At 39.0% G+C, this 13,418-nt stretch overlaps 2 protein-coding genes across 4 annotated transcripts in view; one reads left to right on the plus strand and one right to left on the minus strand.

Moving 5' to 3' along the window:
* LOC120545508 (beta-amyrin 28-monooxygenase-like) overlaps positions 1-13,418 on the plus strand; it is a 120,033-nt gene that overhangs the window by 46,991 nt on the left and 59,624 nt on the right. The window contains exon 1 of one of the 2 annotated variants that reach the window (XM_039779900.1): positions 1,113-1,131. The exons of the other annotated variant lie outside the window; for it this stretch is intronic. The gene's annotated coding sequence lies outside the window, so the exon portion shown is untranslated. Of the gene's footprint in view, positions 1-1,112; positions 1,132-13,418 lie in introns of those variants that run through there. 2 annotated transcript variants of the gene reach the window in all.
* si:dkey-247m21.3 (5-hydroxytryptamine receptor 4) overlaps positions 1-13,418 on the minus strand; it is a 63,798-nt gene that overhangs the window by 41,140 nt on the left and 9,240 nt on the right. For both annotated transcript variants that reach the window (XM_039779892.1, XM_039779891.1), the window contains 4 exons: positions 2,492-2,573; positions 2,106-2,279; positions 567-767; positions 309-462 (listed from right to left, as the gene is read on the minus strand). In XM_039779892.1, coding sequence (XP_039635826.1) covers positions 309-462; positions 567-767; positions 2,106-2,279; positions 2,492-2,514 — 552 coding nt within the window. In that variant the 5' untranslated portion in view covers positions 2,515-2,573. The remainder of the gene's footprint in view (positions 1-308; positions 463-566; positions 768-2,105; positions 2,280-2,491; positions 2,574-13,418) is intronic.

Consider the following 13,418-nt stretch of genomic DNA (forward strand, 5'->3'; position numbering starts at 1 on the left):
TAAAGTATAAAAATAGAAAAAGGGGGTAGGACCAAAAAAGTTTTTTTTAACTTCTTCTTACTCCTTTTTGAACATGGAAATTTCTTATTTGAATCACTTACAATCATTTTGGAAGACTGTGCTGAAATGTACATGTTCTTATTTATCTGTTATTTTTTAACATGTTCAAAATAAACTAAAACTAACTAAGGGAGGTATACAAACTCTTAAGTGATACTTTGTTAAAAATACAGTATATTTTCTTGAGTCATAATTATGTAGCTAGCAGTTAGCTCATTGATTTCTGATCTCAGCTACTGAGGACTCACAATGTCTTCAATGCCGATGGCGTTCCAGCTTTGCATGATTGGTAGGAAGGAGATAAATGTGGGGATGAGCCAACAGCCACTGAGCATCACTGCCACTCTGACTGGGGTCATCTTGTGTCTGTAGACCAGCGGTTGGCAGCAGATAGCGTAATACCTGGAGTAATACACACACATTCTGTATACTGGAAAGAAAAGTCATTTCTCAAAGCTTAAGACTGAGGTCCCCACCCCCATCATCTCTCTCTCTCTCACACAAACCTGTCCAGCGCAATGCAACAGAGGTGCAGAATGGACGCTGTAGTCAACAGGACGTCCAGAGACGTTCGGACCAAGCAGAAGATCTCTCCATATCTCCACTGGCCGGTGGTCAGCTCGATCGCAGCGAAGGGCATCACCAACAACGCAACCAGCAAGTCAGCAAACGCCAGCGACACAATAAAGTAGTTAGTTTTCTTCCTTCTGAGAGGAGACAACAAGAAAAAATGTCCACCGCATCACAACATTATCCACTAAAGTCATCAGTAAAAGTTCACGGCGTACTGTACCATCATGTCTCACATGAGCTTGCATATCTAACCTTTAAAAGTGCTGCTGCTCAATTTTGCTGTGTGACTCTATAGAAATATGAAGCGACTGGCAAGTTTCTTGTTTTGCATTTATAAATGAAGACTGTCTGATGTATGTTTGTTTGCAGCATTTGAGGAACAGTAAAATTCCAGGGCGGACCGAAGACCTTCAGTTGGCTGCTGTGGTAGCTTGATTTCGGCCAGACGTGGGCCTAATACGGTCTGTTCTTCGATGGATCAGCAAACCTTCTGTTAAGGTTTGTGCTGGCTGGGTTCAGGTTGCTGAAGTCGCTGGCTTGGAGCTAACGTTAACTGTGTCTGTGGCTGTTGTCTACTCAAAATCTGACAACGTCTCTTAGTGCGGGGGAATGAGGCAGACGAACCGGAGTGCGCTAGCTGGCTAACTTATTATATATATTAGCTGACTACCCATACAGCTGATATTACTTTTCAAATTTAATCAATTCAATTTCAATTCAAGTTTTATTTAAAAGAGTTATCTCAAGACACTTTACAGATAGAGTAGGTCTAGACCACACTCTATAATTTACAAAGCCCCAACAATTCTAATAATTCGCCAAGAGCAAGCAATGCGACAGTGGCGAGGAAAAACTCCCTATTAGGAAGAAACTTCGGACAGACCCAGGCTCTTGGTAGGCGGTTGGGGATGTGATGAACAGTGGCATAGATAGTCACTTTAAAGATAATGGAATAGTGACTTTAAATGATAGTCGTAATAGTTCATGTCATATCAGGGCGTTACAGTAACATCACGTTACAGTTACATAAAGTAGGTCTAGACCACACTCTATAATTTACAAAGACCCAACAATTCCAGTAATTCTGACAGTAGTGCTGAAGGCCAGGGCAATGCCATCCAGAGTTTGGGAGTTATACCAAGGTGCTAGTTAGATAGTTAATCGTGGGTTGGCACAGCGCTGTTGCCTGTGGTCAAAACAATACTAAAAATAACGTTACGATTTATGTTTGTTTTTGTCCCCATCTGACTTTAACATCAACAGCTGTTTCAAAGTAGACCTACACCACAACTTTTTAGATCAATCATTTTTTTTTACCTTACAGGTAAATTAAAAGACAATAAATTTGTATTAAGTTGGTTTCTATGAATTCTGCTGGCTGCAGATATACCCTTCTTGTTTCACTTGGACTTTCAAGCCAGATTTAACCAATGCTGCATCCAGCATTAAAAAAAAAATCACAACAGGCTCACCGTAGATGTCTGTCCTTGCAGAGTGCCACCATGACTAGCAGGTTGCCAAACACTGTCATTATGATAATAATGGAGAGAAAGATGGTGAGAACAATCGCCTCCAGCGAGATCGGCAATTCCTGCTGCTGTTCCTGTTGTTGTTGTTGTCCTGTGTTTATTAGGTCATCCAACAAACTGCAAAAAAATGCAAAAACAGACAAAGCTATCATTTTGAGGAATGAGAGGGAAATGACATGTCAGGGATGTAATTATATGTTTAGATATTAAGGCAATAATACTGAAATGACTGAAATAAGCTAAAAAAATAATTTGTAAACTGGTTAATATTTGATTTATTTTTTGCACGATTTTTTATGAATGTAACGGAGTTTGAATTTCTGACTTACTGTCGAGGTGATGCTGTGGCCATCACTGGTCATCTGCATTGAGGTTAGCAGAGGATAGTCCTCATCACCCCATGCTCTGGCCCTGTGGACACACATACACACACACACACACACACACACACAAACACACATACACACACACATACATACATTGAAATTGTCCTGGCTCTTGTAGTATGTCTGCATTTTTCTGAAAATAGTAGCCAGCTTGTATGACACACAGGCTGGATTTCTTGTCAAAAAATGTGATTTGTACCTCATATAAGTAACTGGATCACAGCTTGAAAGCATTTTATATTTAGAAGACAAATCAGCTATCTCTGCCAGATTCCATCAGCAGAGTTAGTTCGTCTTGCAATAAAACAGTTATACCATGCTTTAGCGAGTATCACAAGGGAACTCTCCTTTCTCACTCCTCTGTCAAGGAAGAGCAAAGATGTCAGCTCCTGAACAGCACCTCTAGGGCTATTAGGGATTCAGCAGCTCTCGGTTCTCCCTGTTGAAGGACAGTGCTTAACCTGCTACCCTTATTTAACCTGGTTAATAAAGTAAACATATTGATTCATCAAAAACAGCCTTAGGCAATGAGAGGACAATTAAATGAGGGCGGTTAAAGCATTGACTCTGGGTCATTATCCAGCAGGACCCTGTTTGACTTTCCTTTAACTGTCATCGGTAAACAGCTTCTTATGTTTTGGCATAGTCCAAGTCCAAGAACATCACTGGATGCCGCACATTTACAGAGCACAGTTACAAAGATGCAGCGCCAGCGTCTCTTTAAGGCTAGACTCAGCGGTGCTTTGAGCTAAATGCTAATGTCAATGTGCTAACATGCTCACAATGACAATATAAGCATGTTGATACTTAGCATCAGGTTATAATGTTTACTATCTTATTTTGGAGCATTAGCATGTTAACATTTGTTAATTAGCACTAATCACAAAGTACAGCTGAGGCTGATAGGAATGTCAGTCACGTTTGCAAATATTTGGTCATAAACCAATATGGGACAAATCCAACTTTTGAACTGATGATAATGCTAGATGAAAGAGGGAAATAGGGGATTAAAGCTAATACAATTCATCCCCTGGGGACCATGAATGTATGTATCAATTTTCACAGAAATCTATTCAGTTGTCGAAGTTTTTCAATAAAATCCAAAAATCTTGCTAGAAAAAAAAATATTAATTTATCCAGTAGGAACCTTAAATTTCTGTACCAAGTTTTAATGGCAATTCATCTTATAGTTTTTTCTTATAGTTACTGCTTGCATGGCTAAAAATAGATTTATTATGAAATAAATACAGACATGTATTACACCAAGACAAGTACATACAGTTTATCTCTGTTTACAATAACTGAAAGGATTTTCTCAAAATCCATATGACATATAAAGGTTGAAAATGACTAGCGTCACACTCTGAGTCATTTTACAGTATGTATCTGTTCTTAAACAGCAAAGAACCTTTCATCGGTAGAGTTGTAGATGTCTTATCAGCTTTAAGCACCTATTACCACATCTGCTGCCTCTCTGCCTTTTTATGATGCCTGTCTAGTCTTATCACACTCGAGGGTCAATATCATTTGACAGACTGACAGCCGGCGATCATGTCAACAACTTCTACTTCCTGCAGGCAAATCACCGATTACAGTTTGTCACGTCAGGGTATTATCTACTCAGTAATTCTCAATTCTCTGATGTGGTGTCGGTGCAGGGTTGGCTGTGATGTAAGGTGAACCATACTTATCACTTCATTTTATCTTGACAGCCCTTTTTTTTAAAATTCTGTTCATGTTCTTATGTAAGCATCCATCAATCTTGGCATAGAGTCATTTGACATATCTCAATTGAGAAAAAAGACATTATATATATATATATATATATATATATATATATATATATATATATATATAAATAAAGTTATAGTACAGGTCCACAGGACTGGTCTCGATTTGATTGCTGGCCGCCAGAGACAAAAAAAATGCCAAGAACTCCTGACCTATTCAACAAATTCTCTAGTTCTGACTGAACAATGAATGATAAAATTCATTGGATTGTGAACGTGAGCTAAAATTAAAACCAAAGGTTCACAGTGTTTTCCATAAATGCTTCCACTTCCTTGACATGGGAAGAAAGATAACACAACCCAGGTAGATTATACCAAAGCCTCATAGTACTTGGCTGAGGAGCATACATAACATTTGTACTTACATGGGCCAGTAAAACATTATGTTCTTTTTCTGAACACATGAGGACTATGGACAGATTATTAAATGCCACTACTCGCCACCACCATCTTTGGTGGACAAGTACCCACACAGATGTTTTATCATTTTCTTTATTCCCAACTGGGGTGCATGTACCCAAGGGGGTATTTCTGGAGTTCCAAAGGGGACATGCAGTAGGCGATTTGAGGGGGGATGCCGTCAGCCAAAATTCATGCCCCTTGTTAACCTGCCACCCCCTCTCCATCCTCTAGTAGTAGAAAGAGTGCAGGGGCAGAGGCGTTGTTTAGTTGAATATATTAGTCATGTCTGCCTGATTCATTGATCCTGATTGAGGTTTGTGCAAGTTAGTCTATGGCCCCGACCATGGCTCTGAAATATCAGTAGCCTAACTGTGATGTGTACTGATACATCCATTGTGCTGTCCGTGATGCTGAAGTTGCAGACGGATTTGTAATTGCAACTTTTTCTGTAAGTCACTAGTCTTCTGTTAGTTTTGTCTTTCTGTAAACTATATAGCTTGGGGGGTAAAACATTTATAAATTGTTCAACTAGTTCAACTAATCTGAAAAAATAAAAATGATGCTTTAGTAGAAAAAAACAAAAATATCCACATACTTGTGTTTAGGTTTTGGTGTGACGCAGATTATTTTGTATATTAATTGTCATAATAACCAGTAAACTACTACCTACAACAGGCCAACTGCACAGGACATGCAACACACCAACCTTAGTAAGTTGTGAAACCTGAACACATGCTGCTGTTGAAAGTTCATAAGAACTAGTTAGGCCCCTTTCATACGGGCTGCGTGGCGTGAGCGTGTCAACTGCGTGGCGTGTCCGTTTTTATTTTGGCTCCCATGTTAACAGGTTAGAGTTTAAACACGTGCATGCTAGAAATAGGACCGACGCCTATTTTTCACTTGACACGCAAGCGTGTTGGAAGCGTTTACAGGCAAAAAGATGTTTATATGTCATTTTGACACAAATACATATTAATAAATGACATTTTGATGTTTGAAAGTCTCTAGGTTTTGACATAAATGCAGATATAAATGTAATTAAAAATAGTTTTTATTGATTTTCAAATTTCGAAATATTCTGTAGCCTATTTTGCCGTCAATACTGCCGATGTTGTCTTTGCTGTAATCAAATCAGTATATATTTATGTTTAACATGAAGTATATTACGGCTTGAGTGCAGCAAATCAATGGGAAACATACATGTGTACAGACAAGGCTAGCAGCAGCAGCAGCAGCAGCGCCGCATCAGACACGTTTCTGGTGTGAAAAGAAAAATCCACGTAGCCGCCACACAACTGACACACAACAGAAACGCCACGCTTACGCGATGCAGTCAGTGTGAAACAGGCATAAGCAAGCAAGCGGAGAAGTTGAAATAGAAAGTTAATTCATTATAAATGGTTGACACAACCAGCTTCAGCACTCTGAGAGGTAGTAGCACGATTGCAAACTAAATCTATCACAGAAAAAAAGAGACCAAGCCTAAACAGCTTCAATTCCAGGATCACTATGTCTTGTATGGAAATAATTTGTCACGCTATTCACTTTTATATCATTAATAGTGCTAAATTACATCCACTTTATGGAAATCCATTCAAATAAACACATTTGGAAGATGACAGATAGTGTCAAAGGCATACTTGAGCTCATCTGACAGGGCAGTGGGGGCACATCAGACAAGAAAGGTTGGGAACCACTGTCATACACAATCTTACTAAAAGTCACTTGATACAGAGGCTCTGACTTAAGGGTTCATATGTTGTAAGTGAATTTGGCCGTACTAAATGTTACCCAAACGCATCTAAAAGAAAGTAGCACACTGAGGCCTTAAGGGGCCCCTGACCCCTTGGGTATCTGGCCCCTGTACCTGCATCCATGACTAGGACACAAAACACTGATTATACACACAGTAAATATAATGAAATGTCAAGTTGCTGCAGGAATAATTTGGCTCAACAATGGTGCACAGATTGGATGGTGTTCGGCTTTGCATTGTCATTAGAACACCCAGTTTTTAATTGAACACTGAAAAATGACTGATCACTGTTTGCATCTTAAATGGTCCATAGACGAAACTGTAATAAGCATTATCCACTCACACACAGAAATCATCACTGGACAACAAAACTAACACTACCCACTCTCATACTTGTTGCTCACTTGGTTACTCACACATCGGAATCTATGGAATGAGAAAATATTTGCTCAATCTGAATTTCAACGATAGGAAAAAAAGAAGAGCGAAAGAAAGAGTGAATAGCAAGGGAGAGGAGTCGTGTCTTTGACAGATTGCTGCGGTTCTCCTGTGTGATGTGCGTCCAGAGAGGCGTGTTTTCACAGCTAACCGTGTCCATTTCACATCGGACTGAGACGGCCTTAAACAGAACAGAATGAACTCTGGAGAGCAGGGAGCAGGCAGAGACTAGGTTGCCTTTTGTCTATATATATATATATATATATATATATATATTTATATATATACCACAGTTGTTATTATTGTCATTATTACTACTCAAAGTAATGTTTTTTTATCATCATCCTTATTGTCATCATTATTGACTAAGATAGAAACTGATAGTAAAACTAAATTGTACATCATGTCAGTGAAGCTGAATGAATGGCATTACTGTAAATGAAAAGAGAAACAAGACTAAAGGGTCGGACGTACTTTCCGTGTTCCACGTCCCAGGACAGCTGCGGACTTGTACTTGCTACATATGCGATTCCATTTATACTACATTTGAGGGTCTGCGTCGGTCTGGTGTTCCACCCATTGGTGCAATTTCTTGCCAGTAATCCAACGCCATTTGGATGTCTTTGTGTTTTAAAAACTAATTATTGAAAATGTGGGTAACGGTGGATCGCTCCAAAACAAGCATCCATTTTGTTATCTTCTTCTAATCTAATCCTTTTCTTCTTCCTCTTGGCAAACCAGCCAGAGGTGCACTAACTGGACTGGAGGGTGGAACAAGAGATGGAGCATGCACAGACGGTCACAAAGTTTTGGGCTGCATGCGGACGTCCACATAGGGGTCTGCGCAGACATAGGCAGATCCCGACATTTAGGTTACACGGTCCAAAGCGGCCCCTCACGGACACGAAAAGTATGAAACTGGCTTAATTGTCATAACCATGCTAGTAGCTCTGTGAAATTACTTCGGCACATGGGCGCTTTGAGCTAAATGCTGACATGGAGAGACAGGCTGACACCTGACATACAGTTTCACTTTCTCATAGGGCTGGGCAATATATTAATCTATATATATATATCTATATGTGAGGTATCGTCTTACATTTTGGATATCGTAATATGACATAAGTGTTGTCTTTTCCTGGTTTTAAAGGCTGCATTCAACCAAAGTGATGTAGTTTTCTAAACTTACCAGACTGTACTAGCTGTTCTATTATTTGCCTTTGCGTACTTAGTCATTACATCGACATTACTGATGATTATTTATCAAATATCTCATTGTGTAAATATTTTGTGTAAGCACCAATTGTGATATTTGATTTTCATCATATTGCCCAGCTCTACTTTCTCATAGGTATTGCTGCTGCCAGTGCATCTGCCTTCACCTTTTTAAAAAGCAACAGGCAACAAATTGCAATATCATTGCATTTATATAGATAGACAGACAGACAGACAGACAGACAGCACTGAGATTGACTGGTAAACCAAAACAAACAGGCAGACAGACAATGTAGGAGGACTGACTGACTCATCTAATGTGAGCTGTAATTAGAAGATGCTCACTCGCCATCTGGGAAACTTCCTGATCTTCTGGGCCACACAAACTCCCTACCTGATGCATGTCTGAAAACCTGATTCTTCTTTTTAGGTTTAGGTTTATGTCTAAGACATCCCTGGAAAGATGTAGTTTTTACCTGAAGCGATCACGTCATAATCAGATTATTCTTGCCTCTAACAGCTACCACATCACTTAATTTGAGTCAGTGATAACAGGTCAGGACTATTTTAGACACCTTTTCCTTTTTTATTTGTATGTGGAGGAGGAGTCTCTGTTCCCGTTGCCAAGGACGCTGAGAGGTATCATGCTCTGCAGACTCTCCTCCTGTAATTTTAAATGTTTGAGTAACGAAGACTGGCTCTTAAACAAACCACTGCCGGGGCAGAGGCTCTCACCTGAGGCACTGCTGTAAAGTATGTGTAGTGTTTGTGAAGTAGCTGCTGATCAGTGTTGATATACATCACAAGAAGGGATTAAAAGATAAATATAATATAAAATATCACCAGAAATCCCATGAAAAGACCAAAGTCATAAGTGAATTGATTCTACTTGCCTGTGCAGACAAAGCCAGACGTAGCATATTTTTCTGTGCCATAGACCTCCACTGTTGTCAAAAAGATAATTGATAACACATCAATGAGCCAAACTGTTGCACTGGGTGACATGTTCCTTTATTAAGCACAGTAGTTTATTTTGAGTCAGTCCCAAATTCACCATTCTAGTGCCGTAACAAACTCACTAAAGCGCCAAATTTGTTTTAATCCGCCATTGAACATAGTCCCCAACATAAAAACAAAAAATAACAAAATGAAAGTACTCATGAAAGGTGAAGATGTATTTCTTTAGTAGGCACCAATGGACTTTGGGTTGAGTGCCACAGATACTGTAAGGTAGGGCAATTGTTAAGTGGGATTAACACATCATAATATCCTTAAAGAGAAAAGACATGAACAGTATCTATTATGACTAAACTCTTAATTTACTCAGTTCCACTTTCCCAGAATCTGTACACTTGTGATTCATTTTTGTGATTCTAGGCAAGACACTCCTGTTCTGTAGAGCTGCATTGCATTCTGGTCTACTTTGCTGCTGTTGTGAGTGTATAAAGGGGTCTCTCCTTCTCTTCTACAATGAATCTCACACTTCATGATGGCATTTCATTTAGGTCTGTCAGTAGTTTTGGAGTGTGTCTTTAAACATTTGCCAATGGATGACATGATTACTCACTGAGGGAGGTGTTGTTTACTCATTATGTTAGGACCTGCAATCAACAAAGCTTATTTTTCCAAATGCATTTGGAGCCTCACAAAGAAGCCCAGTGTGTTTGTGCTTATGTTTGTCTTTAAGCCATCCACACACCCTGCACAAATTCAAATTAAGATCATCGTGGAGCTGCTAACTAGTCCCCAACTGTGAGAAACCACAGGTGTCACTAAATGGACCAGGACTATCACTTTAATATTAAATATCACCAATCTTCTGCACTTTAGTGAAAACAGAATCTGATCTTTGAACTTTAAAAACATTTACATATACTGTACATATATACATCACACACTTAAGGGTAACTTTGTTTTTTTTTCAACCTGGACGCTATTTTCCTATGTTTTTGTATCTACGTGACTGATGGGAACAACAATCTTTGACATTGGTCCAGTATTAAGCAAGAATGCTGCAGTCGGTAGTCAGCAAAACAATCTACAATGTAAGTTAACATGGCAATTGTGCAGTTTACAGAAGTTTACAAAAGTGCTTGTTTTGCCATTGACAGGCTCAGATTAATATTCTAAGTGTCTGACACCACTATGGAAAGGATTTCTAAGGAGGTCAAACTTTCTGTTAAAGAGTAAGATCCTTTTTTTTTAAACATAAAAACATCTGCGAAATTGCGTTCGCTAAAGCCACCAGACTCCATGTAAATAAACATTAATTTAAGCATCGTAAAATACACTTCATTCAAAGTGAACAGAAACAAAACAAAACTATGAAAAGCTGTTTTGGGTCATCTTTCTACTTTTTTGACAATCTCAACTCTAGTTTTGGTTGAAATAAACACATAGTTTACCGATTTACATGTGAAAATATGTTAGCTCTACATCTGCTAAAAGTCTTGCTTTTTTAATGGAGTCTGGTGGGTTTAGCGCTAGCGATCTTAGAGCTGTTTCTGGTTAAACAAAAAGGTCTTAAAGAGGTTTTTAAAAGGCCTTTCTCTGTAGGGATCCCTTCCATAATGTTGTCAGACACCTATAATAACAATCTGAGCCTGTAGGTGGCAAAACGTTTAGAGGACATATGTGACTATGCACATTTGCCCTATAGAATTACATTGCAGCCCGGTCTGCGGCTGCTGGTCACTGCTTTCTCGCTTAATAATGGACCAATTTCAAAGATTGTTGTTCCCATCAGTCACTTACACACAAAAACATAGGAAAATAGGGTCTAGGTTGAAAAAAAAAAAAAAAAACTTTAATAGTTCAGAGGCTCTGTACCTCAACTTACTTGGAGCTTGTATGAAGATGACAAACATATTTTGCCACTATTTTTACGAATGCATAACTTAAAAGAGTGCAAAAAGAAGAAAGCAGAAGCTCTGTCAGTTTAACTCAGCAATGATCAGCCTGAAGCAAAAAACACCATCCGTCACACACACACGCGCACACGCACGCACGCACGCACGCACGCACGCACGCACGCGCACGCCAAGGAGTTTTGATTCTACAATATTATGTTAACTGAAAGCAGCAGCAGGAAACTGGAACTGACAAACGTGTAAAGTTTGCTCAAGAACCAGTTGGTTTGGGACGCCATTCAAAGTGGTCATTTGGTGCATATTTTTCCATGTAGCTCCTAGTTTCGACCCTCCTTCGCTACCAGATGGGTCTGACCCATGAGTTTTCTGTGGGGCAGGGGGAGCACTGCCCCCCTGGTGGCTGTAACAGATAATTGCATTGTTTAAAAAATGACGTCTGGCATGACCAGATATTTTATAAATATCTTAAATAACACAAAACTAAATGGTGGTAGGTTTCATATACTGCTTTAGCAAAAAACATATTACCTGGCTGACGATGGGAGCAGCAGGACGTAAAAAATGTTGGGATGTCTGCACATCTTGCCGTGTCAAGGTTGCAATAAAGGTTTCCTAAATGCCATGTATATACATTTGATGTCAGCTTACTAATTGATTGCGGATTTTGTGTAGATTTAGACTTTTATACATTTATTCCACTTTGTTTAAACAGCGAAGTGGAGAGGCCTCGTTCACCTGTTTGGAGCTGGCTTGTGAATGTGACGCTCGTATAGGCCTTGCTGGATACACCGTGACTCTATTTGTGGATCTACTGATCGCTGTGGATGACTTTATTTTCATGTCATTGGATTACTGCAAAATACAGATCTTTTTTCTTAACATTTTATGGTGTGATTGCGCTTGGTTTCTGCGTTTGGAGAGAAATCTCAACAGACTGTAGGTCGAACACTGATTGTTCACTGTTACATTTTAGTTGAATTTAAGTGTCGGGGCATCCCGCCACCGTCTGTCTATTGCGTTCCAAGACAGCCGTGCCGCGATTGGATTTAATAAGGGCGAATTGTTAAATTGTTACAATGTAATTTAAAATCTGCTTTAAAAATAAACATATATGTTTTGAATATAATGTTCAATTTCGGCAGCTTTACCTATGTGCTAAAACATACAATGACTGAGGAAGCCTAGTAACGAGTCCATAGCAACCAGTGTTGAATTTATTTCCCAGTGTCCTTTGCTGAATGGTCTCAATGTTTTATTGTTTTATTTCATGTGAATACTAGTTTACTAGATGAGTTACTTAGTATTTGAAGTAATGCAGTAATACAGGAAGTGTGCATTTAGTTTCCATGCTTATTGTGTTTCCACAACAAGGTTAGTGAGTAAATCTACTGAAATGGCCACCACACCATAACAGAGGAGTGGGATGTGTAAGATGAGAAAGCAGAGGATAACTCATGTATGTCATAGCTGTAAAAAAAAAAATCAAAGGGCATCTGCACATAGTTTGCACATGCAAACTAGAACATAGGGCATTGTTGGGGAGGGTCATGCCTATTTTTCAAATTATTGTGGAAAAATTATTACTGTCGAGGGGAGTGTCATGTCTATTTTGACTAAAGATCCCAAAACTCCTCCGGTGGCCCCTTAAATAAATAACAAACAGTCCCTAAGCACTTGTTAATGCTGCTGTGTTTTCTTTACTGCAATGTCTAGGGGTCAACTGTCAATCAAATTCATGTTTTCTGCTTGGCTAATTACTCAACAGCCAAAGTAATTATTTACTTTTTAGGCTACTCGTTATTTTTTTTACTCAGCCGTTAGCTCTGTCCAAGGTGCATTCAAACCTAAGCCTCACACCCACACCTCAAATTGTCTGTATTTAACATGTGTAGAAATATAAAACAATGTGGTTTTATATTCGGCCGAATATATATATAGGGTTCGGATTAGGCCGAACCCTATAGGGAGAGTGGGGTATGTTGTCACATTTCTCACAGTGTCTAACATTTACTGAGCACCATACATCACAATGGTATAAATGTCATACCAAATGACAGAAGGAATTCTTGGGAACATATGTTGTATACATAACATTTTCATATCTTATCTCATAATGGAGTAATGAGCCGAACCCTATAGATATTCGGCCGAATATATATATAAGGTTCGGCCGAATCCAAAGCCGAACCCTACTGAACCCTATAGGGTTTGGCCGAATCAGAAACCGAACCCTAAGCCTAAATTAAAGTCATTTCAGCCTGTGCTGAAAGCAACACTGGTGCTGTTGCACTGGAAATGACAACATCCGGTCTCTGAATATGAAAAAACAGGCCTTTTTTTGTTCCTATTTTCGAGTGATTTTATTTTTATGAAAAAGAAAATGATTATCAAAGCATATT

This window comes from Perca fluviatilis, chromosome 17 (assembly GCF_010015445.1).
Source record: "Perca fluviatilis chromosome 17, GENO_Pfluv_1.0, whole genome shotgun sequence".
NCBI classification, from domain to species: Eukaryota; Metazoa; Chordata; class Actinopteri; order Perciformes; family Percidae; genus Perca; species Perca fluviatilis.